This window comes from Rhinolophus sinicus, chromosome 5, assembly GCF_057876585.1.
Source record: "Rhinolophus sinicus isolate RSI-liver-muscle chromosome 5, RSI-T2T, whole genome shotgun sequence".
Classification (NCBI taxonomy): domain Eukaryota; kingdom Metazoa; phylum Chordata; class Mammalia; order Chiroptera; family Rhinolophidae; genus Rhinolophus; species Rhinolophus sinicus.
In genome coordinates, this window is record NC_142505.1 from 14,813,121 (window position 1) to 14,839,593 (window position 26,473).

Consider the following 26,473-nt stretch of genomic DNA (forward strand, 5'->3'; position numbering starts at 1 on the left):
TTATGGAGACTGTTTAGTTCATGTTCCTTCAAACGAGAAGTGCCTGGGAGTTTATGTCCTCCCAAGGCAGCCTGTAGCCAGTGACAGACGGAAGTGAGACATTGAAAGCTTGTTTTCCTCGCCTTGGATGGGGGCAGATGTGAGGTGTGACTCACTCCAGCACTCCTCTGTGGGACTTGACCTGAGCTCAGATCTGACCTGGCTTCTTCCCTGACCCTTAACTTGCTTCCCCCACTTCCTCACTTGTCTCCTCTTTAATGAACTACGTGCACACACATCCTTGACTCAGGGTCTGCTGCTGGGAAACCTGACTGAAGATAGGATGCTTCTTATTTTTTTTGCAATTTCCAAATAGTTCATCTCTTTTAAAGTGTTTCTACTTGGTAAGAACATGACACTGAACATTTGTTCATCTCTTCATAACATGATAGCGCTTATGTTGTGGGTCAGGCCCTTTTCATTGGGTGTGAAAATGGATGTCCAGCTTTGCTCCCCTGTCTGTTCAGTAAGATACTGTTTTAACCGAGAGTGCTTTTTGAGTGTATAATCTGATACCATATGAAACATTTGCCCTTTTCAACATTCCACCAGTGGGTGTTTTCAAGTCATGACTACTTTCTCAGATAAATTAAACCAAGGGAATATTGTCTTCCCTTCTTTGGCCAGAGAGATGGCTACTTGCGCTTGGCTTTTTCCGCTTGCCGGTAAGACATGTGGGTGGCTGTCATTTATGGTAACCCCCTGTTATCTGCAAGAATACGTTCCAAGACCCCTAGTGGATACCTGAAATTGTGGGTAGTACCGAACCCTATACATGTTACTTTTTTCCCTATACAGACATATGTATGGTAAAGTTTAATTTATAAATTAGGCATGGTAAGAGATTAATGACAATGACTAATAATAAAATAGAACAGTTATAGCAATATACTGGAATAAAAGTTATGTGAACGTGGTTGCTCTCTTTCTCTGAAACTGAGATGGCTGCTAAGTGACTAAGGGGCAGGTAGCGAATGCAGTGTGGATACGCTGGACAAAGGGATGATTCACGTCCCAGGTGGGATGGAGTGGGATGGTGTGACATTTCACCATGTTATTCAGAAAGGCATGCAATTTAAAGCTTACAAGTTGTTTATTTCTGGAGTTTTCCATCTAATATTTTCAGACCATGGTTGACCGCGGGTAACTGAAAACTTGGAAACTGAAACCGTGGATAAGGAGGGGACTGCTGTGGTTGGATTTTGCTATTGAACTAAGTCATCCTCCTGCTGTCACTTCCCGGAACTGTTACATCAGTTACCTACTGCTACATAACAAACCACCACCAAACTTAGTGGCTTCAAACAATAAGCATTGATTTAACTCATGATCCCGCAGGTCAGCAGTTTAGGCTGGGCTGTTCTCATAGCCTCAATTGAACTCCTTCAGGTGTCTGTAGTCTTGCTGATCTTGGCTGGGCTCTTTCTCATCTATGGGGCCTCCGTTTGGATAACTGGGCTGATTCCTCTTTGTTCTATGCTGTCTCTTCCGCCAGAAGACTGATCTGGATCTGTTCACAGGGCAGAGGCCAGGGTCTCAAGAAAGTGAATAGTACTAAACCAGCCCTCTTGAGGCCCTGGCTCAGAACTGGCAGAAAAAAATCCCGTTCCACTACATTCTATTGGTCATAGCAAGTCTTGAAGCCAGGCCAGAATCAAGGCTCGGGGCAGGGGGTAGTTGCCACCTCTTGGTGGGAGGAGGTGCAAAGCCACATGGCAAAGTGGGTGAACACATCAAGGGGTAGAGATTGTGGTCATTTTTACTCTCCCACAGCTCTGATCTCTGTATTCGGAATTATCACCTGGTGTTGTTTTACAGGACTGAGCAATGGCAATGGACCCATTAGTGAGAGTGACATTTTCCGGAAGGCCTCCGCACAGCTGGTGGAGTACATGAACTCAGGAAACCAGTTATTGCATAAAAACTTTCTGAAGCAAGATGTAGTTCAGAGGTTCTTGCGCCTCCTTTCTTCTCTGCAAGGTAATTTTTCTCACAACATTCAATTGTGTTAAAGATGATTTATGCTCGTTAAAACTTTTTTGACTGTCTTTTAAAAATTAATTAAAAGTGGGTGGCTGGTTTGCTTAGTTGGTTAGAGTGCTCATAACACCCAGGTTGCCAGTTTGATTCCCACATGGGCCAGTGAGCTGCACCCTCCACAACTTGATTGAAAACAACAACTTGACTTGGAACTGATGGTTCCTGGAAAAACGCACTGTTCCCCAATATTCCCCAATAAATATTAAAAATAAAAATTAAAATTAATTAAAAGAATGTAATGATCTACATGTAAACATTCAAATAGCACAGAACATTCTTCAGTGAAGTCTGTCACCCACCCCTGAACTTCAGTCTTTAAATCCCATCCCCAGGGCAACCTCTGTTACTAGTGTTTCATGTATCTTCCTAAAATTACTCTTCACATAGATTGTCCTTTTTACAACACCACAGATGTTTCTCTCTTCTATAGATATTGGCTAATGTTGGTATATAAAGTTATTGTAGAACTAACTGAGTGTTAATTTCTTTTCATTATGGGGAAATCAGGAAGGTTCCAGAAAAGAACTGTAGATGACAAAATTTAGATAATTAGGGAAGATTCTAGAAATCCTAAGTAGATGAAATGTAGTGTTTGGACTCTATGCATTCACTTGCACAACTTGTAAGGCTGAGGTTTCTCAATTTTACAGACAGTGCAGGAAGGCATGGCCAGCGGACCCCTAAATGCTCTTCAGGGTACGCAGCAGATCTCAGTGTTGAAGGTCTCGAGTTTTGAATCTTAAACTCCACTACTTATCAGATCTGTGACCTTACTTTACGCTTTAGTTTCTTCCTGTCTACCTTGGCCAGGGAACTAAGTAAGCTTCTGAGATGACACATGTAGAACACTTAGTCTAGTGTCCCGCACAAAAAATGCTAACATCCACTAGCTGTCAGGGCAGGTGGAAGTGAGGCAAGGTTGCCTGGCTGATCTTTCCTTCTTGGATATGAGTGTGTCAAAGACAAATAGCACACTGAGCCTCTAGGATAGGGCCACATTGTATGGGGTCTAGTAGGTATGGGCCATTCTGTGCAACTACTTCTAGGGAGGCTTTGGCTTTTGAACTTGGTGTTATCTGACCCGTGACCCATGACCCATGAAGACTGTCCTCATTTATACTTCAGGCTGTGAAAATAAAACATTGGTGTTTGGTAAAGATCTTCTAAGGGACCGTAAGATGGGAATGCTACTTCTTGACTGTCCTTCATGTCTTACAGTCTGTACCCCTGTGTTTTCTCTGGGGGAATTTTGTATGTTGGTGTGGTTCTTCTTTCTCTCACTTTGGCTAGGTTACTTTCTCGGTTCCTCTCTGTCTCTTGCTCTTCCTAGCTTTCCTGAAGGTCTTCCCCCAACTCTCTTCCAGCATCTCTAATTCACTCAACTCTTGAATTTTTTTCTTTTTACCTTCTCCCTTTTTCTCTTCTCTGTCTCCTTAATTGGCCACAAGATAAGATATTTAGAACTGTTTCGGTTGAAAGTGGCAGACAGACTCAGACTGGCTTAAACCAGCAAAAAAGTGACATTTTTGACAGTCATAATAGGAACACCAGGCTGGCTTCAGGTACAGCTGGCCTGAGGGATCTAATCAATGTCAGCAGGACCCACTATCTCCCATCTTTTAACTCAGCTTTCCTCTGGTTGGCTTCCCTCAGACTCTCTGTGGAGACGTGGTCCAGGTCTCTAACCACCGCCTTTGTCTAGAGTTTCTGGACCTATGGACCCATCTCTCTCTCACGTCTGAACAAAAGTCCTTCACTTTTGGTCACAGTGTGTACCTCTGAACCCAACACGTGTGGTCAGGGGAATGGAGAGTCGTGATTGACTTAGACCCAAATCATACGCCGCCCCCTTCCCTGCCACGTGAAATGGAGAGTGGGAGAGCACTGTTACCAGAAGATACGCGAATAGATTATGGGGCACAAAAATTGCAAATGTCTATTATGAAAGTTTGTATTTTACACTTTTTATTTTGCTGATTCCTGTTAAGATGATAGGGTAGCGTATACTGTTTTTTTTTTTCTTATTTTCAAATGAATATTTTAAATATTAAAATAAATATTCATTTAGAAAACTTAGAAAAAGATGGGAAGCAAAAGCTTGCAAATGCAAACCAAGTTGCTCTTATTTAGGTAACTTTGATTTCTTTCCTTCTTCTCTTCTTCCGTTTTTCTTACTGGTAGAATTGTCAGACAAAATACAGAGTGCTGGTTGAATGATAATTTCCGATGTACAATGAATGTATTTTTAGTATAAGTATGTCTCAAATATTGTGTGAGGCATACTTATACTAACATTTTATTTGTCATTTATCTGAAATTCAAATTGAACTGGCATCCTGTATTTTTTATTTCGTAAATCTGGCAATTTCCTTACTGAAGATCTCTTTTAAAAGTTTTCCACACATAAGATACACCAGCATCATAAACTAGGATATCCAGGAACCTGTCTCCAGACATTAGAGATCAGATGGAAATACTTATGTATCAGAATACAAAATTAAGAATTAGGGGTTAAACCATCTTCTCACCATTATCCTATAACTCTTGACTTTTTCATGATTCTATAGTGTTTCCCTGTATTTCAGTGTTGTTTCAACTCTTAACATTATGTAAAATTTAAGCTAGGCTCTTGCTCGTTTGGTCTTAATAGAATGCCCTAACTCAAGTATTTTTCCTTAAGATGCAGTTATCATTCTGCTCTCTTCCTGGGCCAGGCTCTACTCTCCTTAAGGTATTTCTAGCCTTCTCAAGAAGCTTTGTGGGGTGGCTCAGGTGGTTGGAGCTCCGTGCTCCTAATGCCGAGGTCACCGGTTCGATTCCCACATGGGCCAGTGAGCTGCGCCCTCTACAGCTAAGATTGTGAACAACGGCTCTCCCTGGAGCTGGGCTGCCCTGAGCAGCCAGAGGTTGGTGTGAGCAGCCGCCCACTGCTCTGTGCTGCCCGGAGCAGCCGGCGGCTGGTGAGAGCTGCCATAAGCTGCTGTGAGCAGCCGACCAACAACTGGCGACCGACTGCCTCAGCCGAGGGGGAGCGCAAGGCTCATAATACCAGCATGGGCCAGGGAGCTGTGTCCTACACAACTAGACTGAGAAACAATGGCTTGAACCGGAGTGGGGGGAGGCGGAAGAAAAGGGGGGGGGGAAGGAACTTTGTGAGTGGTTAAGTAGCCTGCCCAAAGTAATTAATTACTTGTTTGTAGTTCCCCCAGTGCTTAAAACTACAGATCAATAATTCATCTTAATTATATATATATATATATATATATATATATATATATATATAATTCATGTTAATTATATATATGTATAATGGTTGTGTGTGGGGGGGGTTGGTTTGTAGTTGGGGACAGAAGTCATATGAACCTTTTTTCGGAGTTTGGTATATTCTTATTTTTGAAAGAAATTCCTGCTGACCTGGTCTGTGACATTAATCGCGACTGTGCCAACACCTTCATCAAGTGTTTACTGGAAAAACAGAAATGGCCCGAAGTGCTTCTGCTGCTGACCCGCAAAGTAAGCGGGGAGCCACCGCTCGGAGACTGCCTCATCAAAGACTGCAACTTCGCCGACCTTGACCTCTGCACCATCATCCCTCTGCTCAGCACCTGGGACCAGCGCAGGACACAGCTCCTGGGCTGCCTGATAGACGGTGGAGGTGAGAATGCCGAGGGGAGGAGCACTGCAGGGTTCGTCCCACGGGAGTTCAGGCCACCACCTGTCCTGGGGTCTTCCACTTGATTCTGGAGACACCTTTAAATTCTGCCTCATTCTCTTCCTCCATATCTTCTCATTTTGAAACAGTGAGGCTCGTCAGTGGGTGGTGCCCTGTAGGAACTCTGCATTTCTGTGAATTACAGTTCCCTCTGTTGTCTTCTCTTTCTCTCTTGTGGGAGAAAGCTCAGGTACGTGGAGGGGCCCTTGCCCCCAGTTCAGCCCACAGCAGTCACTTCCTTCTGACCTCCGGCGGGACTTTCCCCTGCACCCCGTATGCAGTGTGGGTCCTGTGGCCTTCTTTTCTAATCAACAGATTGGGATTTGAGATGCTTGTTTTTAAGGCAACAGCCAAATCAATAATTGGTGGATGGAAACATCTGCCATTTTCACCAGCACAATCACACTTGGCTGGATGTATGTCTGGAGTGTGCAGACATCTTGCTGGATTGGGTTTTATTTTAAAACTAATTTGGAAACACCAACCTCCTTCCGCCCACCTACCCCCACTAACACCACTGCTAACTGTGTGGCCTTGGGCACGCTAGTTATGCCTTCTTCTCCTCACTTATACAATGGGAAATGATAATAGTCCCTCTTTCTTAGGGCTCCTTGGAATGTTCAATGAGTTCACATATGCAGGCTCTTGGAAGAGCATCTTGGTTGTATGGCTTTCTGCTTGCTTTGCCATTTAAGGTGAAATGCCCTTGAGAAGGAGCTGGTCCTCAGCTCTAAAAGTGCCATAGAAAGCCTTTGGGTGTTGGCTCTACCCATGGGTTTCAGGAATGCTGCCTCCTATAGTTTATTTCTTCAAACTTATACCTTGTGTGGAGTGTTACTACCTTTGCCCAGAAAGTATGGCTGTCATGGAATTCCTGTTTTATTCCTGATTCACCAAGCACTTACAGAGTACCTCCGTGGGATCAGGTGTTAGGGACCAGGGACAGAGAGTGAATGCGTGGCTGCTGGAGGCGTGTGCAGGAGGGCCGCAAATCGCAGCGGGTGGAGGTCAGGGAGCCTGCAGTGCAGAGGGAAGGTGTGGACTGAGCTGGAGAGGTGTCAGGGAACATGGCAGTTGAGGGCAGAAGCTTCGTAGAAACAAAGGATGTAGGAAGTGGCACTCATGTCCTGATCACTGACTATGGTAGGTATAGGTTAGGCAAGCACTGGGGTTTCCGTTGTTGGCAGGCCCTGTCCCCACTCCTTGGCAGTGCTGATGCTGGGGTCCGTGGTCCTGTGGTGGGACGAGGGGAAGCTGGAGAGGTGCGAGAGGCAAGGCCCAGGGACAGGGCACTTGAGGAAGTCGGGCTTTCACTCTGAGGGTGTTGGGAAGCCTTTGCCCCAGAAAGAGTGGTGGTAGGAGGACCTCGGAGCATCAGCTTTTCCCTTGGAACAAATGGCAGAAGTGGTCCTGCCCTCCTCAGGTGAGCCAGGCTATACCTTGTCACAGCAATGCAACTCATGGGTGCCCTTCCTCCTCTGCCTCCCCCAGCCTTGCCAGAGGGTCTTCAGAACAGCCAGGAGAGGCCGCTCGTCATGTGCCTGAAACATGAAGACTTCGAGTTGGCTTTCCTTCTGTTGACCAAGGGTGCAGACCCCCACGGCATTTCCCTCACGGAAGGCGATACTCCTTTGCATGCAGCACTCCACATCTTTTTAGATATCAATGGTAGGCCTCTGTTTTTTGACCAGTCTTTTCCTTGAGGAGGATGCTGACTATTAGAACTGATGCTCTGCTTTTTGGTCTTTCCTATTGTGAAAACCAATGATCTGGAAAAGGCCCATTTCTTGGCGAGGTCTACCCATAGCTTGATGGGAAGGCCTGACCATCATGGTCGATGGTCAGGGTGGGCTGACTGAGGAGGATTCTTAAGTTTCAAAGTTGGCTGTCCATAACTGACAAATGCTTTTCATTTATTTACACCATTTTCAAGGGTCCTGACATAAAGGCTCTTACTGGAGTGTTATAAGGTTATTTCAACCTTGGCACCATTGTCACATGGGCCGGATAATTCTTTGTTATGGGAGCTACCCTGGGCACTGTAGGATGTTTAATAGCATCCCTGATCGCCACCCACAAGATGCCAGTAGCACCTCCCAAATTGTAACAATCAAAAATTTCTCCAGACATTGCCACGTGTCCCTTGAGGAGCAAATCACCCCTGGTTGAGAACCACTGGGTTATGAAATCCTTAGGGAAATTCTGGCATGCCCCTGGTTCTCTCAGATCCAGGCATCTCTGTTCCCTGAGAAGAGTGGCTCAGCACTCACAGAGTTTTGTTTGTGTCTTTCAGCTGACATCGGTTTTAACTTCCTCACCTACCTGTTGGACCTATTCTGGTCCAACTCCACCGAGTTTCACTACCTCAACCCCAACGTCCAGGACAGCAATGGGAACACGCTGATGCACATCCTCTTCCAGAGGGGCATGCTGAAGCGAATGAAGAAGCTGTTAGACGTGCTGGTGAAGTTTGACATCAACTTCAACCTGAAGAACAAAGAAGGCAAGGACGCACGGCACCGGATTAAGAAGAATGATCCTCTGCTCCTGGCCTGGAACAAAGCTCTCACGGAGAGCCGGCGGAAGAGCCGGCAGGACGCGGCTGCCCACTCGGGGAAATTGCTGAAGTCTGCGGCCCCTGGTCACATATCTCAGCTCAAGTCCCAGGTTTCATCCAAGGTGCTGCCAGGCGGTGTCACTGCCAGATCCCGGCCTGACAGAGCCGTGGTCCCTGACAGCTGGGAGACTCTCCCGGATGCCCAGATGATGAGGCAGGAGCCTGAAGCCGTCAGGCCCTGCTGTCTGAGAGACCGCCTCGTGCAGGACATCACGGTTCTGATTGAGCAGGTCGAATTGGATACGTCTCTCCCGAGGGACTATCCTCAGGACTCCAAACCTCTGGAGACTGGAGCTGGCACCCAAGTAAAGAAAGATGAGCTCCAGCGAGCCCTAGGGGCGGGGGGCTCTGACTGTAGTGGGAACAAACTTGCCGTCCTGGAGGCAGGGGATGGACATGCTCAGGCAGGCCTTGGGGCCTCGCAGCTCATTCCTGTTGGTCACAGAGACGGGGAGGTCTGTGGTGACCAGGATGACCCTAGCGTGCAGGAAGTTGAGTTCTGCCTCCAGGACTTTGAGAATATGACGTGGGAGATCGAGTGCACTTCGGACATGTTGAAAAAGCTGTCCAGTAAGGTGATGCCCAAGGTCATGAAGAAGAAAATCATCCTAGCTATCCAGCAGCTGGGGAATGGTGAGTGGACCCAGGGCCTGCAGAAGAGGCTGAAGCATCTAAAAGGAAACATCCAGCTCTTTGAGGCCAAGCTGGACAAAGGAGCCCGGATGCTGTGGGAGCTCGCCATCGACTTCTCCCCTCGATGCAGTGAGAACCCAGAGAAGATCATTGCCACAGAGCGGAGTTCACACTCCATGGAGAAGTCAGGGCGGGTCTACACGGAAATCATCCGGATCTGGGACATCGTCTTAGATCACGGCAAACTGTCGGACTCCATCAGGACCATCTGCAACGCCTACAACCGGGGCTTGTCCTGTGTCCTGCGAAAGAAGCTGAAGGGTATCAACAAAAGCCAGGTGTCAACCAACATGAAAATCCAAAAGCGGATACCCCGCTGCTATGTGGAGGACACGGACGCTGTCAAGAGCCGGGAGCCCGTGGAGCCCGTGGAGCCCGAGTACTTCCCCCCGGCCAGCGCGGTGCAGACGGAGTACAACATCATGAAGTTCCACAGCTTCAGCACCAACATGGCCTTCAATATCCTCAATGACACAACAGCGACGGTGGAGTACCCCTTCCGGGTCGGGGAGCTCGAGTACTCCGTGATTGACCTCAATCCCAGGCCGCTGGAGCCCATCATCCTCATCGGGCGGAGTGGCACTGGGAAGACGACCTGCTGCTTGTATAGGCTGTGGAAGAAATTCCATGTTTACTGGGAAAAAGCCGAGCAAGCAGAAAGCCCGCTGCTGGTGAAACAGATCTGGCCAAAGAGAAGGTTGGAAGTGGAACCCAGAAAGGAGGGTCCAAGTGGAGAGGAAGAGGAGGATGAGGACGAGGATGAGGATGAGGACGAGGAAGGTTCCATGGAAATGGAGACGGTGGACAGTGGAGATGAGGAGCAGGAGCAGGAAAGTGAAGCCTGCACAGAGAGAGCCAGTGGGGATCCCGGGGCACCTGACCATGGGGTGGAAGTATGTGCCCCCGACCATCCCCACCAGCTGGAGCATTTACATCAGATCTTCGTGACCAAGAACCACGTCCTGTGCCGGGAGGTCCAGAGGAATTTCATTGAGCTTTCCAAGTCTACCAAAGCCACCAGCCACTACAAACCATTGGAACCCAACGTTCACAAGCTCCAGGACCTGAAGGATGAGAACTTTCCTCTGTTTGTCACTTCCAAGCAGCTGCTCCTCCTGCTTGATGCTTCTCTGCCCAAACCGTTTTTCCTGAGAAATGAAGATGGCAGCTTGAAAAGAACCATTGTGGGATGGTCCACACAGGAAGAGCTGACCATCCCCAATTGGCAGGAGGATGAGGAAGAGGCCGAGATGGACGGGGACACTGGCGAGGAGGATAAAGTTGTGGAAATGCGTTCATGTGACATCGACCCCCGAGTGTATGTGACATTTGAGGTGTTCACCAATGAAATATGGCCCAAAATGAACAAAGGAAAAACCTCCTACAACCCGGCACTGGTTTGGAAAGAAATAAAATCTTTTCTGAAGGGGTCTTATGAGGCCCTCAGCTGCCCCCAGGGGATACTCACGGAAGAAGCGTATAAGAAATTAGGGAAGAAGCGGTCCCCCAATTTCAAGGAAGACCGGAGCGAGATCTATAGCCTTTTCTGCCTGTATCAGCAGATCATGTCTCAGAACGGTTATTTTGATGAAGAGGATGTTCTGTACAACTTGTCCCGGAGGCTGTCGAAGCTCAAGGTGCTCCCGTGGTCCATCCATGAGCTCTATGGCGATGAGATTCAGGACTTCACTCAGGCTGAGCTGGCGCTGCTGATGAAATGCATCAACGACCCCAACGCCATGTTCCTTACCGGGGACACGGCCCAGAGCATCATGAAGGGCGTGGCCTTCCGCTTCAGCGACCTGCGCTCTCTGTTCCACTATGCCAGCTGTAGAAACACTGTAGACAAGCAGTATGCCGTCCGCAAGCCTAAAAAGATCTACCAGCTGTACCAGAACTACAGGTCCCATTCTGGTACGTCCAGGCCTTGGGCTCACCTACAAGGGAGGTGCTGGGCACTGTTCTTGGGCTGCTTTTGAAGCTGCGGCTCTTGTAGCTGAAGTAAGGATAGTATTTTGGAGTTTGTTAGTAAGTAAATATGCTCATGAGCAAGAGATCTTATGATTTCTGCCACCACTGCTTCTTAGGTTGGCAATTCCAGTTGTGGTTGAGTGGAAATGGAGCACTAAATAATACATCTTAGGGTGTTTGCCATGACATGAAAACATTGCAGGGGAACATTGAAACTGCTGGAGAACTTTATGAAAGCACTTTGCTTATACAAGATAAAGTAATGCACCAATTGCATGTCATTAATCCTTAAAGTAGCTTTTCTTTCAAGAAGAAGCCAAAAAACAGGGGTGGCCAGTCGTGGGAGATAATATACACTCAGGTGCTTTGAACTTGTACCTCAGTGGTGCCCCTTTTCTGTGCCAGGCATGATGCCAGGCAGTTTACGTCTAGTACCTACGCTTAACCCTCAAACAACCCACAAGGTAAGCATCATTCCTCTTTTACAGAGAAAGAAAGTGAAGCACGGAGGGTTTAAATAACATGACACCAATGCCAGAATACTTCTTTATGGTTTATAGGGTGCTCACAAATTCCTGTGTCCTACCCGTGTCCATGAATAATATACAGTATTCTTTTACACATTTAGAAACTATTTAATAGGCTCATGCCAGACATATCTTTTTGAAACTTCCTATTTCTCCTTAACGTTGTGTTTTGGGTTTTCTGCACGTCAATAATGTGGAGCTCTAGTTCATGCATTTCTAACTCCCTTAATATTCTATTCGGTGATTATAACACAATCTGTTGTGATGGACATTTGGTTCCTGCTAATATTTTACTGTGACATGCAATCCTGGAGTGAATTAAGTTTCAACATGGGCTGTCCATAGCTCACAAATGCTTTCCATTTGTCTACACCATTTTCAAGGATTCTGGTAGTAAGGATCTTACTGGAGTATTATAAGGTTATTTCATGGTTTCTCCACCTTGGCACTATTATAACCCTTTTGTGATCTAATTTTACTTTTTCCATGTGGATAATTTGTTGTGTTGATGCCATTTACTTCACAGTCCAACCTTGCCTGTGATTTGTAATGCTGCATTTTGTGTTTTGTTTTGTTTTTTCTTTCATATATCTGGGAATCTGTTTCTGGGCTCACTATTTTATTTTATTTGTCTTATGTGTCTATTCTTGGGCTATTATAACACTATTATAGTTATGATAGTTACCAAACTTGTCCAAAAGCTCTTTGTAATTTGGATTGGAATTTCATTGAATTTGTTGCTTTTTGGGAAGAATTCATATTTTTACATTGTTGAGATTTCTGAGTCATGACATTGGCCTATTTCTCTATTTAGATCTTTTACTGCCTTCAATAATATTTTATCATTTTCCCCAGACATTTTACACAGCTGTTAGATTTGTCCTAGTACCTTATACTTTTTGTTGCTATTATGGCTGCCCTTTTTAAAAACAAATTTTTTTTTCTTATCAGTTATTACTGGTATAGAGGGATGCTGTTAGTTCTTTTTTTCTTACACTTAATATTTTATTCTGAGTATAGGCATATTTGTATGCTATTAGTTCTTGTATGTTCATCTGGTATCTAACAATCTTGCTGAACATCCTGACTTTTAGATTTTGGCATTTTCCTACAGATAAGGGCAGTTTTATCTTCTTTTTCATACTTGTTATTTTTCCCCATCATATGTCATTGGTTAAGTTCTTAAATAGAAGCAATAACAGGCATTTGCTGTGTTATTTCTGAAGTTAATGGGGATATTTCTATTAATAACATTTCATCATTTAAGTGTTACATTTATTGTAGGTTTTTGATAGATGCGCTTTTTCTAGATGCATTTCAGATAGCTATAGTTTGGTGGAAAGAGAAAACACATACATACAACACACACACACACACACATATATATATATATATATATATATATATATATATATATACATATACACATATATACATATACACACATATTCATACACATACATATATCCACATACACACTCATACACGTATGCACACACACTGTAAAATTAGATTAAAATCCTGATTTGTTTAGCCAAGGATTCAGAAAATGATTAGAAGCCAGGTGGCCTCCCAGAGTATAGCATACACCACACAACTCAGCCCAGCTTTCCAGGGCTCTCGAAGTTCTCACTGGTGTTACCTGTGAATCACAGGATCCGGCTGGGTCTAAGAAGCTCATCTTCTTGTTCTTCCATGGTCTTAGACTGGGATTTGTGTGGGAAGAGCTGGCACAAGGGAATTTATGCTCTTAATGGGAAATATTAGCTCTTGCTCTTCCTTCATCTGTTCAGGAAATGTTTGTTGAGCTCCTACCCTGCTTGGCACTGTGTGACCGAGATGCCTAGTTACTTCTTTGTCCTCAGGGAGCGGCTCTGATGGCACCCTCCCCCCATCGTTGGATCCAGTAGAGAGGACCTGGCATGAGTAGTTGAGTGAGCCCCTCTTCTGATGTGTATTCCTGGTTCTGTGACATGGGTCTAGGACCAGCAGCCTTTATGATCAGCAGCCTTTATGATCAGTACGATAGAGCATAGCAAAGGGAGTTGTTCCTGAGAACAGTTGTTTTTTGTTGTTTTGGTTTTTTACCCCCGCTAAGTAACACACTTGGACGATTACTACACAAACCCCATTTCCCACCTCCTATATTGGAATGGAGACAAGACTATGGGTATACGTTTCCAAGTACAGAACCAGAAAAAGCCCAAATAATATGTACTAGATTTTAGAGACTTTAGAAAACATAAAATTTTTTAAAAAAATTACAAGCTATCTGTAAGGCTGCTCACTACTAACATTTTGTTTCATTTCCTTCTGATTTATTTTCTTTATATACATTATATGCATTTATCACACTCATGTATTGATTATGTAGTGAATATATACTATGTTTGGTGACTATTTCCCCCGATCTTTTATTCTTTTTTTAAATTGAGATTCACATAGCATAACATTCACCTGTTTAAAATGTTTAGTGGTTTCTAACATATTCACAAGGTTGTGCCACCATTACCACCATCTAATTCCACAACGTTTTCATCACTCAAAAAGAAACCCCATACCCATTAGCAGTCACTCATCCTCCCCCACACCCCCGCTCTGTGGGAACTACTAATCTATTTTCTGTCTCTATGGATTTACCTGTTCCAGACAGTTCATATAAATGGAATCTTACAATATGTGGCCTTTTGTGTCTGGCTTCTTTCCCTTAGCATAATGTTTTCAAGGCTCATCCATATTGTAGGGTATATCAGGACTTAATTCCTTTTGATGGTGGAGCTGTCTTATGCCTTGAGTATGTTTATATAAAAGTTATTTATCTATTTCCTAGAAGGGCATTTAAGAGGATTTCAGTTTTGCTCTGCAATGAACACACTGATACTTTCATTAATGTGAATCTCTGGCCTTTGCTAGCTCTAAATGGGGGAGGGAACCCCCCCCTAGCAGCTGATTTGCTTGGATTCAGTCAGCAGTTTCCACTTGTGCTCATGATTTCTTTATATTGTACACTTTTTTTTTTAAAGATTTTATTGGGGAAGGGAAACAACAGCTTCAAGTTGTTGTCCTTTCAGTCTTAGTTGTGGAGAAAGCAGCTCAGCTCCAAGTCCAGTTGCCGTTGCTAGTTGCAGGGGGCACAGCCCACCATCCCTTGCGGGAGTCGAAACCGGCAACCTTGTGTTTGAAAGGACGTGCTCCAACCAATTAAGCCATCCAGGAGCTCAGTGGCAGCTCAGCTCAAGGTGCCGTGTTCAATCTTAGTTGCAGGGGGTGGGGCCCACCTTTCCTTGCAGGACTCAAGGAATTGAACTGGCAACCTTGTGGTTGAGAGCCCACTGGCCCATGGCCCATGTGGGAATCGAACCGGCAGCCTTCGGAGTTAGGGGCATGGATCTCTAACCGCCTGAGCCACCGGGCCAGCCCCTATATTGTATACTTTACTGATACTAGTATTGGGTAGTAAAATTTCCCTTTATTATTTGGTCATAGCAATGGGGACACATATGCACATTTCATGGTGTTCTACCAGGAATGTAGTATTCTATCCAGTGTTAGGTAAAGAGCACATGGCCCCTGAGAATAGTGAAGAGATCCAGGATGATCTGTTCAATCCAGCTGCAAATCCTGTCATGGAGAGGTTGACTGACTTCTTGGACCTCGGAGTCTCTATGAAAACTCGGTCTGTCTGGTTTGTTTCACTGGGCAGTTGTGAGGATTAAATGGAATGGTTTTTATGAAGGTGCCTGTTATATGGTATGGTTTTTATGAAGGTGCCTGTTATATGGTAGTCATCAGTCAGCATCACTGTCAGTGTTACTTCAGAGCTTAGAGAAAAAAAATGGGACCCAGGGAGAAAGTTCTTTGGAAAAATCTTTTTTTTTTTTTTTTTAAATCTTTTCTCCAGCGCTGGGAATTTTTCTTGATATAATCTTCTCTCAGCTGGATACAAACCTGGTGAAAAAGGGCGGTGGAGGCCTTCGTTGCTGCCCCAGCTAACAGCACTGCTGTTACCATGGCAATGTTGTCTTCAGTGCTCTAAGCACCAACGAGAGGGGACAGGATAACTTTGTTTCCTTACCATCTACACTAGCCCCTTGTATTAACATTCTAACATCTCTAATTGTTCAGGTTACATTTCTGCCTTGACTCTTCTTTATTAGGTAATTTTTTCTAATAGGAATATAGGTCGAGAATGAGGTCCCACAAAACCTTAGCACAGCAACACATCTCTGCCTTCATCCACTGTACCCAGAGTAATAAGGCTCAGGGCCGAAGTGATAATCTAATGAGAGCTGGAAATTGGCTTGCAATTACATGTACTATCAGGGCCAATACTGCTTCTCAGGAAAAAAAACACGAAACCAAACTGAAAAACAACAACAACAGAAAACCCCACAGAAACCAAAAATCCAGCCATATTGTCATGTTGTTCAATATCTGACATGTGTTTTCTGTTTTATTCCAGGAATCCTCAATCTGGCATCAGGAGTGGTGGATTTACTTCAATTCTATTTCCCAGAATCTTTTGATCGCCTTCCAAGGGATTCTGGCCTCTTTGATGGTCCAAAACCAACTGTCCTGGAGTCTTGTAGCGTAAGCGACTTGGCAATTTTGCTACGAGGGAACAAAAGAAAAACCCAGCCCATTGAATTTGGAGCCCACCAGGTGAGCTTCTTGGGATTGTATGTTTTGAAATAAAAGGCACTTTGCAATTGAAAAAAGAATAGCCCCTCTTCCAGAATGGGTAAGTTTCGGAGATGGGTGAGTGACTAATTGTTATTAATATTTCCACTATACTGGCTGACCAAGTCCATGCTGGCTTCTTCTCTTTAAAGACATTGCCTGCCTCCCAAAGAAATAGACTGAGCTTTACGAGATTTCTCTATGTAATATTTGATGGGCTTTTTTTTTTCCTTTCATCTCCCTTTTCTTTTTTCCAGGTAATCCTTGTAGCCAATGAAATGGCAAAGGAAAAAATTCCAGAAGAGCTGGGGTTAGCGCTGGTGCTAACAGTTTATGAAGCAAAAGGCTTAGAATTCGATGATGTCCTCCTCTACAACTTTTTTACTGATTCTGAGGTATGTCATGCTGAATTCTTTTCACCCAATGCATGTATATGTATGAGCTATACTTCCACTCCAGGAAAAAGAATTTGGAGCTGAGTGGAAGAGGGTTTATCACAGGTGCCTGTTTCTGTTTTCGAGCATCCTCCGTTTAGCGTGGGGTTTGGAGTGTTTGATGTGGGTTTTGACAATGGCTGTGGGTTGTTTCACAGTGTGTCATGGGCTGGTTCTCCCCGTGCCCTGCCCTTCCCTGCTCTCTTGTATTCATCTTCTTCTGAATGCCTGGTACCCAAGTGCCAGCTTCCGGTTTTCACCAGCTTCTGTTATCCTTGACTCCCGAAGATGCTCAAGTTGGAGTGAGCTCTAAGGAGAGCCTTACTAATGAAGGCAAGGTTAGCAGTGTCCACCCAATGAGGACAGAACTGGGCAAGGTCAGTCCATAGAAAGAGACAACTCCGGGAAGACAAATGAGGCTTGGTTCCTGCACACTGGATCAGGTAATGTGGGGGATGAGAACAGCCGCCCTATCTGGGAGCTCCCTTCTGGCATGGCTTCACCACCATTGCTTGCCGCCCATGCAGACACTGGCAGTCAGAGAGTCCCCAGAATGACCCCCAGTGACCTCTGGGCCAGCTCATTTCTTCGACTTGATGGTCGTTCTTCCCAAGCTCGGCACATTATGGATAGAGTGACCAACTCAAGACCATTGTCCTCGGTTTTCTAGCCACTGATTTCTCTTTACCACCATCTTTGGGTGGGAACTCAGGCTGGCTGCTGACTGTGCTGTGGGATCTCTTTTGGGGACTTAGCTGACTCTGCCCTGGTCCCTGGTGCAGACTTCCCACTGCACATGGTGCATGCTTGAGGAGCTGGTTTTCATATCCAGGTCAGGACCACCTTTAGCTTGGACACCTTAAAATCTGCCCAGAACTGACCCTTTCCATGGAGTCCTTATTTTCTTTTTCTGATCTTTCAAAAAAAATGTCATGTTTGCCTTGATAATACCTATGACAAATATTGCTGTGGGTGCTTTACAGTTTATTAAGTACTTTTTAAATGCATTGTTTCACTTCATCCTCTACCAACCCTCTGAGGTTGTATGTATTTTTATTACCTTCATCCTATAGATAAGGCTGAGGGTCATGGAAATTAAGTAAATTGCCCGTAGGTGGCAGAGCCTAGAACTGAACTCAGATGCCCTGAGTTCTAAATCTCTACTGTATTCCCTTCCTTTTAAAGCCCTGCATGCAAATCAGCTTCCAGAACCTTCCACAATGAGTATACCATTGTCATACCTTAAGTACATTCCTTCTCTATTGACTTTTGCTAATAAAATCAGATGCAATCTCATTAAGCCGGGAACCATTTTTAATCTCTGAGGACTAACTTCTTTTTCTCATAATATATCCATTGGTCATAGTTGGACCGAGGCTCTCCTAAAAGAGGAAGGGGTAAGACTTTGTTGTTCCTGTCCTTTATTAAGTGCCAGTTGTATGCTTGTGCCAGTAAGAAGCTCAAGGAGTTCTGGACTTTAGGGATCTATAACTTGTGGTTGCTTCTGTTTGTGATAGAAAAATCCAGTGATTCTGTCTCGCCTTGATCCTGGAAATGGCAAAGACCTGGATACCTTGTCCCTGTGCTCCCACCAATGGCTCAGTGAATTGCATGAAGTGAAAACAATCACACATTGAATCTTTTGTGACATCCACTTCATCCCATGTACATTGGAAGACTTCTAGAAAGACCTCTGATGGGGTGCTTCCCAGGGTACAAGGGAATGTAATTATGTGTTCCGGGTACAAAGCACACCCTCAGTTTATTATTTACAACCTCAAGACCTAAAAGCGGCAGTTAGCAGATGGTAGGAAAGGCTTTAATCAAAGCCAAGAGAGACAGGGATCGTGTAAGTCCCTGGTCACCTGTGGTTTGGCTGCTCATGTGGTTGTTTCTTCCAGGATGACTGGCTGAAGGCTGTTGAATAGTAATTGCTGTTTGAGATGGGGGAACTGCAGAGAGCTCCTCTCCATCCCTGTCCTCTACTCCCCCCACCCCATTTATGTTTCTGGCAGGCAGTCCCTTTAAAGCACCTGTCAGTTGGGTGCGGACGTGTGGAGGGGGCTTCTTGTTGCCCTGGATTGTGATTCTTCTCTCTAGAGGGTTTATTGTTTCCTGTCCAACCACATGGTCACTAGCACTGTCTCCTGGGACGGGGAAGGAAACAGGGAATGTTGCACCAAGTCTTCTTATAGGATTTTGCCTCATTTGGAAGAGGGGCAGTGCTTCTCCCAGTCACCCCCGTCCTCTCCTCCTGTGGGGTCCATTTACACTCTGCCCCGGTGAGGAGTCCTTTCCTTCACACTCATGTGAATAAGACCAGAGGGACTTTGAAAGCCACAGGTTTTATGGGCTGCTTAACTAGCCTAGGGAGCAGGCCCCACAATGCTTGGCTTGCTACCATGCTTCCCTGAAAATAAAACCTAGCCGTACCACCAGCTCTAATGCGTCTTTTGGAGCAAAAATTAATATAATAACCGGTCTTAATTAATTTTTGCTCCAAAAGACGCATCAGAGCAGGTGGTCCAGCTAGGTCTAATTTTTGGGGATACATGGTAGTAGAATCTAAGCATTTTTCCTTCACAATGGCTGATCCCAATAAAATAAGCTGGAAGACTTAATGCTTCTTCCTTTATTGCCAGAAGTGCTGCAGGCCTCTGTTTTTGTGTCTTCGTGGACATAAAAGGCTCTGTCTTGAAAGTCAAATGTGTTTTATTCATGGGAGCAGTTAGTCATGTGCCATACGAGCAGCTTTTGCTTCTCGTTTAGCAGTTTTAAAATACACTGTGCTTCACTAGCCCTTCCAAGGTCAGTCAGTCTGTGCCTCATGCTGTCTGCTAAGAGAGCCTCTCAAATGTTGAGCACATGTGTCTTTTGTTTGCTTTCTTTGGCATACAATTCATTTGTGTAAACAGCTTTACAAAGAGGATAGTCATAATATGTCTTGAAGATGTTTTTTTAGTTTCCAACTACTTAAATGATTAGATGATTCATATCTCTTTGAAAAAACCTGTTGGGCCAGCCCGGTGCCTCAGGCAGTTAGAGCTCCACGCTCCTAACTCCGAAGGCTGCCGGTTGGATTCCCACATGGGCCAGTGGGCTCTCAACCGCAAGGTTGCCAGTTCTATTCCTCGAGTCCTGCAAGGGATGGTGGGCAGCGCCCCCTGCAACTAAAGATTGAACATGGCACCTTGAGCTGAGCCGCCACTGAGCTCCCAGATGGCTCAGTTGGTTGGAGTGCGGGCTCTCAACCACAAGGTTGCCAGTTCGATTCCTCGAGTCCCACAAGGGATGGTGGGCTGTTGTGGGACAGTGGGCTGTGCTCCCTGCAACGAAGATTGAACACGGCACCTTGAGCTGAGCTGCTACGGAGCTCCCGGATGGCTCAGTTGGTTGGAGCGCATCCTCTCAACCACAAGGTTGCCGGTTCGACTCCCGCAAGGGATGGTGGGCTGCGCCCCCTGCAACGAAGATTGAACACGGCACCTTGAGCTGAGCTGCTACGGAGCTCCCGGATGGCTCAGTTGGTTGGAGCGCGTCCTCTCAACCACAAGGTTGCCGGTTCGACTCCCGCAAGGGATGGTGGGCTGTGCCCCCTGCAACTAGCAACGGCAACTGGACCTGGAGCTGAGCTGCGCCCTCCACAACTAAGACTGAAAGGACAATAACTTGACTTGGAAAGAAAAGCCCTGGAACTACACACTGTTTCCCAATAAAGTCCTGGTCCCCTTCACCAATAAAATCTTTAAAAAAAACCCCAAAACCTGTTGATTAATTCCGTAATTGGTTAGTAGCATAACAATTGTCATTTAATAGGTAGTGTTTAAAGCATTTAATCTAATGTGTATATAGTTTAAGTTATGGAGTAACTTAAAGGAGGTAATGAATTGTGTCCACTCCATGTTTTCATCCTTGAAAAGGTACATAGGTGGCAAGTAGCACCATTTGAGGAATAGAAACGTAATGGCTAGAAGCGTTAATTAGCTACTCTCGCAAGACACAGTAAAGTATGAAGTCTGAAATTGAAATGTCATAGGAATTCTGAACTCTAAATACTGCACGTAATCTGGGCACTTTAGCTTCACCAGGGTCTGTAAACCATGGCCCTGGGGGCCAAATCCAGCCCAGTGCCTATTTTTGTATGGCCTGTGGGCTCACAATGGTTTTTGCATTTTTAAATGGTTAAAAAAATTAAAAGGAAAGTAGTAGTCTGTGGCACATGAAAATTACATTAAATTCAATTTTAGTGTTGAAAAATAACGCTTTGTTGGAACATACTATGCCCATTCATTTATGTACTGACTATGGCTGCTTTTGCCCGATAGTAGCAGAGTTGAGTAGTTGCCAGAGAGACCATATGGCCCACGAAGGCAAAAATATTTATTATCTGACCCATTAGAGAAAAAATTTGCTCACTCCTGGTCTATACAGTCACTGTGTTTTTAGGATTTGAGTTTAGGTAAAGGGAAAAATGGCTAAAATACCAACTATTTATCAAGGATAGTGTCAGACACTTGACATTGATTATCTCCTTTTATTTTCCCAACAAACTTGAGTAGTTCTATTATCCCCATTTTAAAGAACAGGAAAATGAGACGGAGAAGAGACAAGTCAACAATTTGTCCAAGGTCACATAGCTAATAAGTGAAAGAACTGAGATATGAATTTGTTCTTTCTGACCTCAGAGTCTTTACACAATGTACCCCACAGCTCCAGAATTTTCTTCCATCCTCGGTTGAATAATTTAGTTAGAACATTCTGCCACATGTGTCTTAACAGCTGACCCTAAATGGCATCTCTTTAAACAGGTTGTGAAAAGGGGTGAGAACACTGGGTTCCTCTCTCTGTACTGTTTCTTGAAATTCTTTGCTCTTAGCATTCCTTCTGGAAGTGGGTACATGTGCTTGGCTTGTCAGCTGTCTTGGTCAAGTGTCTGGGGGAAGTTTTCCCAGAAGCTTCCTTGGTCTCTGCCTCTGCAACTTGAGCACACTCACCTCACTCTGAGGCCATATGATGGCCCCCTCCTCAGAGCTGGGGATGAAGGCCTTGTCCCAACCCTGGGAAAAGCGGGGCTCAACTCTCCATGAGGCCCATGGAGGCTGCCTGTACAGTTCAAAAGCATATTCTGTCAGTCTTTGCTTTGTCATTATTATTTAGGCTTACAAGGAATGGAAGATCATTTCCTCTTTTGTACCGTCATCATCTGACTCCAGAGGGGAAAACCAGCCACTGACTGAAGTGCCCCTGGAGAAACCCAGCTCGTCTCAGGGTCGGTCTGTTATGGTGAATCCAGAAATGTACAAGGTGATTTTCTGCCATTTGTCTACACGCTTCTTTGACAGGGAGCCAGTGACTGAAGCTTGGTTGAGAAGATGAGATTAAAGATGGAGCCTGGTACTTGGTCGGTCTTCCTGTGCATCAGCACCGGGGAGTGGAGGATGGCAAGGGAGCGGCAGGGATCTCAGTGGTGGCAAACTCCCTTGTCTCAGCAGGGAGCTGGGCTTGATAGGTGGTGCACTTTCTGAAAGTGGAAGGGGTGGGTTATACCTTCTGTTCCTCTATGGACCTCGGTTCTGTTCCGAAATTTTGTAGTTGCTGCTGAGGAACTCAGAAGGCAAGTCCAGGACTATAGTTAGTGGAGCCTTGACTGTTAAGGAATCCGGCCTCCCTTGCCCTTCACATCTCTGCTTTGTCACCAAGAAGGAGGCCAAAGCTAAGAAGTTTTATGGAGTTCTTGGCAGAGGGGGATTGATGGGGCCCTCAAGAGAGTGAGGGTGACATCATGGAAAACTGAAGCAGCAAAAGCAAAAACTGGGAGAAGCTACTGTCCTAGTTTCATGTCTCATATAAAGTATAAAGCAAATAAATAGAATAGCAGTTATCAGGTTATTTCTGTAAATGCCTCTAAGGCTTTGCAGATACAAAAGTTAAATCACTGCTGAGCTTTGCATACTTGTAGGCAGCCACAAATCTGTTGTTGTCTTGAAATGTTATTTAATCACATAGACCCTCCCTCATCCAAGTCAGAATCCCCTTATATCCACAGTACCCAGCCCTGGGGTAGATCATGAGTCATTTAGTTCTAGTGATAGTTATAATATAATAGAAGTATATGACTGGTTTAATTTTTAAAAATCAGTTCCAGTGATTGCTCAAGATGTAACCACTGGGGTAAACTGAATGGAAGTTACGTGGGACCTCTTTGTACGATCTTTGCGACTTCCTATGACTCTATAATATTTTCAAATATAAAATCACAGCAGACCACAAGAGTGGTCCTGTACTAATGGTGTGCTCCCTGCTACAGCTTTGCCTGTTTCTTCTCCGGCCACAATGAGCTCCTCAGGTTTTCATGGCCTAGGCTATGGTGCTAGACTTCTCTACAATTTACACCTCGTGTTTCTCCCAAATCAGAGTTTAAGCCCATTGAAGTGTGTCACCTGCTCGCTACAGACAAAAGGCTCACTCATCATCTTTGTCCTTCATCTTGTCTTTAGCTCCTCAATGGTGAGCTGAAGCAGCTGTACACCGCCATCACACGGGCTCGGGTCAACCTCTGGATCTTCGATGAGAACCTAGAGAAGCGGGCTCCTGCTTTCAAATATTTCAATAGAAGAAATTTTGTCCAAGTGGTGAAGACAGATGAAAATAAAGGTAAGGGCTCATCAAAATATTCTTGCTGTTGGATAGGACGCGTGTTGCTGTCAACTGTTCTTAGAGTGTGGTACAAAGGGTTTCGTTTTTTTGAAAGCACTTTCTTTTCTAGTCTGAGAAATAAGAGTTGCTATTTATTACTAAGGTGTGCTGGAAAAGTGTGGTCGTAATGGCATCGAAAGGGTTAACTCCTTTGGGGAAGATCTGTTATTGTCCTTTAAAAGTGAGGGTCATGGGCAAAGGTTGCAGGAAATAGGCTCTGTTGGGAGAATACAAATTATTATGGGCTTTTGGACAGCTGATAGGCAATATCTATTAAAATAAAGGATGCACATACCTTTGGACCCAGTAATTCCACTTCTAAGGATATATCTTGTATAAAATCTCAAAGATACATGGACAACAATGTTCATCGCAGGTCTATTTGTAATTATAAGAAACTAAAAACGACCTAAGTGTCCACCAATGCGAAACTGTGTACAGTGGGTCCTCTGGTGCTAGAATTGACTGTTGTCGAGTTGTTGAGGAGCTATGGATACCTTTCACTTTTCACTTTTATACCCTTCTGTGCTGTTTGTAGTGTTTGTTTTTTTTAAAACCGTTGTCATGTATTGTTTTCATAATTTACAAAGACTAGCTAATTAAAAATGGAGTGAAGGTTTCTTGATAGGATAACTGGGGGAGAAATCAGTAGCCCTTCATGAAGGAGACAATTGTCCTTTGTCGTGGCTTAGCTATTGAGTTGGCCCCTCTAGGACACAGTTAATTTCTCCAAAGACAGGGGAAAGCACAGGGCTTGGCTGCTGTACAGAGGGGTCTGCTGGTTTCCTCAGCATGTTTTAGCCAGTTCTTTGGGGGGCTATTTCTGCTTACAGCCAATGTCTGACTTGGGAACCGGGATTAGACGTTTTCTTCCTGGGCCCTGACTGCTGTGGTTTAATGGGAAAACTCGAAGGCTTGGGGCTGACCTAGCTTCTGATTAGAAGAACCCTCCAGCTGTGTGGCCACATGGCCTTGTTCAGGTCCCACTTTCTCTCCCTGGGCCTTCACTTCCTTATCTTAAAGACAAACGAGTAGGTGGGGCCTACTGTGGCCATTTTTACTCTTCCCTACACTCCTTTTATTCTCAAAGTATGTCCTGGCACCCATAATAAGAGATTGTCAAAATAGGCATCTGCTTTACTTTAAAAATTCAAAATAAAGGATTCTAATTTATTTTGTCTTCATAGTATTACGAATACAAGAAAAAGTACAGTCTTAATTGTGTTACAAGTTGCACATGGTAAAGTCTTTGAGAACATCTGTTCCCGCTGTGCAGGGGAGCTTGGGATGAACGTAGTGACTGCGTGGTGTGGGTTTCTTCAACGTGGTGCTGGCGGAGTTCACTGGCCCTATGCAGAGAGATACTGCAGGGCTTTGCTGTAGGGATAAAACGTCACCAGGGCACTAATAGTGAATATGGACCCAGAACAAGATGCTGCGAAGTCATCTTTGCTGTGGAGCCTGTCAGCCCGCAAGGAGGGGTCAGGCTCTAAGGCTTAATGTGTGTTTTTGCACCTTCTAAATAAAGCTGGTGTGTCTGCCTTGCTCCCCGGTTAATATCCATTAGCCTGGATAGCTCTAGCCCTCTCAGCTCAGATTTGGCTGTCAGCATCGTTCTGGTAGTCACTGCCATTCCTGGGCTCGATGAAACTGTGGCTCAGACCTGCAGGGAGTGTCACCCACAGCTGGTGTTGCTCAGGGGTCTGAGGGAGGGGAAGCTGATCCCGTCACCAGCAGGTTAGTGAGGATAACAGACGGGTCTGACAGCAGGTGGTTTGCAATAGTCTGTGTCCACCAACGGGAGTGTCAGATTGCTCACTATGGTGAGGGCAAAGTCTGCACATTTGGAAATACTGTAAAATCCTATCACGTTGTCCCTTGCTAAGGCCCCACCTTGGGACTTTGCTGAGAGCTACATAGCTTTGGATTTTCAAGGAGGAATTATGAATTGCTATCGTCTTCTAATTCACAGCCGTAGAAAAGGAAGGTAGAGCAAAGTTCAAAAACCAAACAGCATCCTTTCTCACCCCCATATCCTCCTTCCAAAACCCACAACCACCTGGCCTGGTAAGTGAAGCTACATCTTAAAATGAAAGCTAGGAAGACAACTCAGGTGTATTTGTTTGCTAAGGCTGCCAATAACAGAATACCACAGACGGGGTGACTTACACAACAGAAATTTATTTTCTCACAGTTCTGAGGGCTGGAAGTCGAAGATCAAGCTGTCAGCAGCTTTGGTGTCTTCGGAGGTCTTTCTTCTTGGCTTCTAGATAGCCTTTCCTCTGTGTGAGCCCCTGACATCTCTTTGCGTGTGTGAATCTCCTCTTCTTATAAGAACATCAGTCAGATCGGATCAGGACCCGCCAGAACAGCCTCAATTTAACTTAATCATCCTTTTAAAGTCCCCGTTCCCAAATACAATCACATTCCAAGGGACTTGGGGTTAGGATGTCACATATGAATTTTTAGGTGGGGGGCAAAATTCAGCCCATAACAACAGGTTGAAGTGAACAAATGCCAAGAGAAGTAAGTTCACTTTGCTTTTTCATTTTAGACTTGGATGACAGCATGTTTGTTAAAACCTCCACCCCTGAGGAATGGTTTGCACAAGGGGAATACTATGCAAAACATCAGTGCTGGAAGGTAAGGGGCTAGACCCGCAGCTACAGGAGGGGTCGTTGTGATGCGTGGCCTCGTCAGGCCTCATGGCAGGTTTCCCACCATCACATTTTCACTGTGACCGGACGAGGGTAATGGTGCTTGTGCTACTTCTTCGGAAACATCAGGTCACCCCTCTTGCTCCTTCATTTGGCCAAGGGCCAGCATGGGCTGATGGGAAAACGGAAGGACATGGCTTTCGCCCCACTAAGGAATACTTCTATTTATTTTCTCCTGTATTCTAAGCTTAAAAGGTTTTGCTGTAGTCATATGGTGTTTTTTAAACTGGAACAAATCGTTCTCTTGTTTTTTCCCCCCAAATCGATCAGACACGGACTTCACGGCCAATTTGAGACTGGTGGGCACAGGTTAAACTTTATCACTAGATTGAGCTGACTGACTGATT

The 26,473-nt window shown here is 45.0% G+C and overlaps 1 protein-coding gene across 3 annotated transcripts in view; it reads left to right on the forward strand.

Moving 5' to 3' along the window:
• TRANK1 (tetratricopeptide repeat and ankyrin repeat containing 1) overlaps positions 1 to 26,473 on the forward strand; it is a 97,837-nt gene that overhangs the window by 54,980 nt on the left and 16,384 nt on the right. For all 3 annotated transcript variants that reach the window (XM_019727660.3, XM_088798281.1, XM_074312636.2), the window contains 9 exons: positions 1,858 to 2,019; positions 5,480 to 5,734; positions 7,283 to 7,459; positions 8,085 to 11,015; positions 16,062 to 16,261; positions 16,537 to 16,674; positions 21,871 to 22,017; positions 23,211 to 23,367; positions 25,964 to 26,052. In XM_019727660.3, coding sequence (XP_019583219.3) covers positions 1,858 to 2,019; positions 5,480 to 5,734; positions 7,283 to 7,459; positions 8,085 to 11,015; positions 16,062 to 16,261; positions 16,537 to 16,674; positions 21,871 to 22,017; positions 23,211 to 23,367; positions 25,964 to 26,052 — 4,256 coding nt within the window. The remainder of the gene's footprint in view (positions 1 to 1,857; positions 2,020 to 5,479; positions 5,735 to 7,282; positions 7,460 to 8,084; positions 11,016 to 16,061; positions 16,262 to 16,536; positions 16,675 to 21,870; positions 22,018 to 23,210; positions 23,368 to 25,963; positions 26,053 to 26,473) is intronic.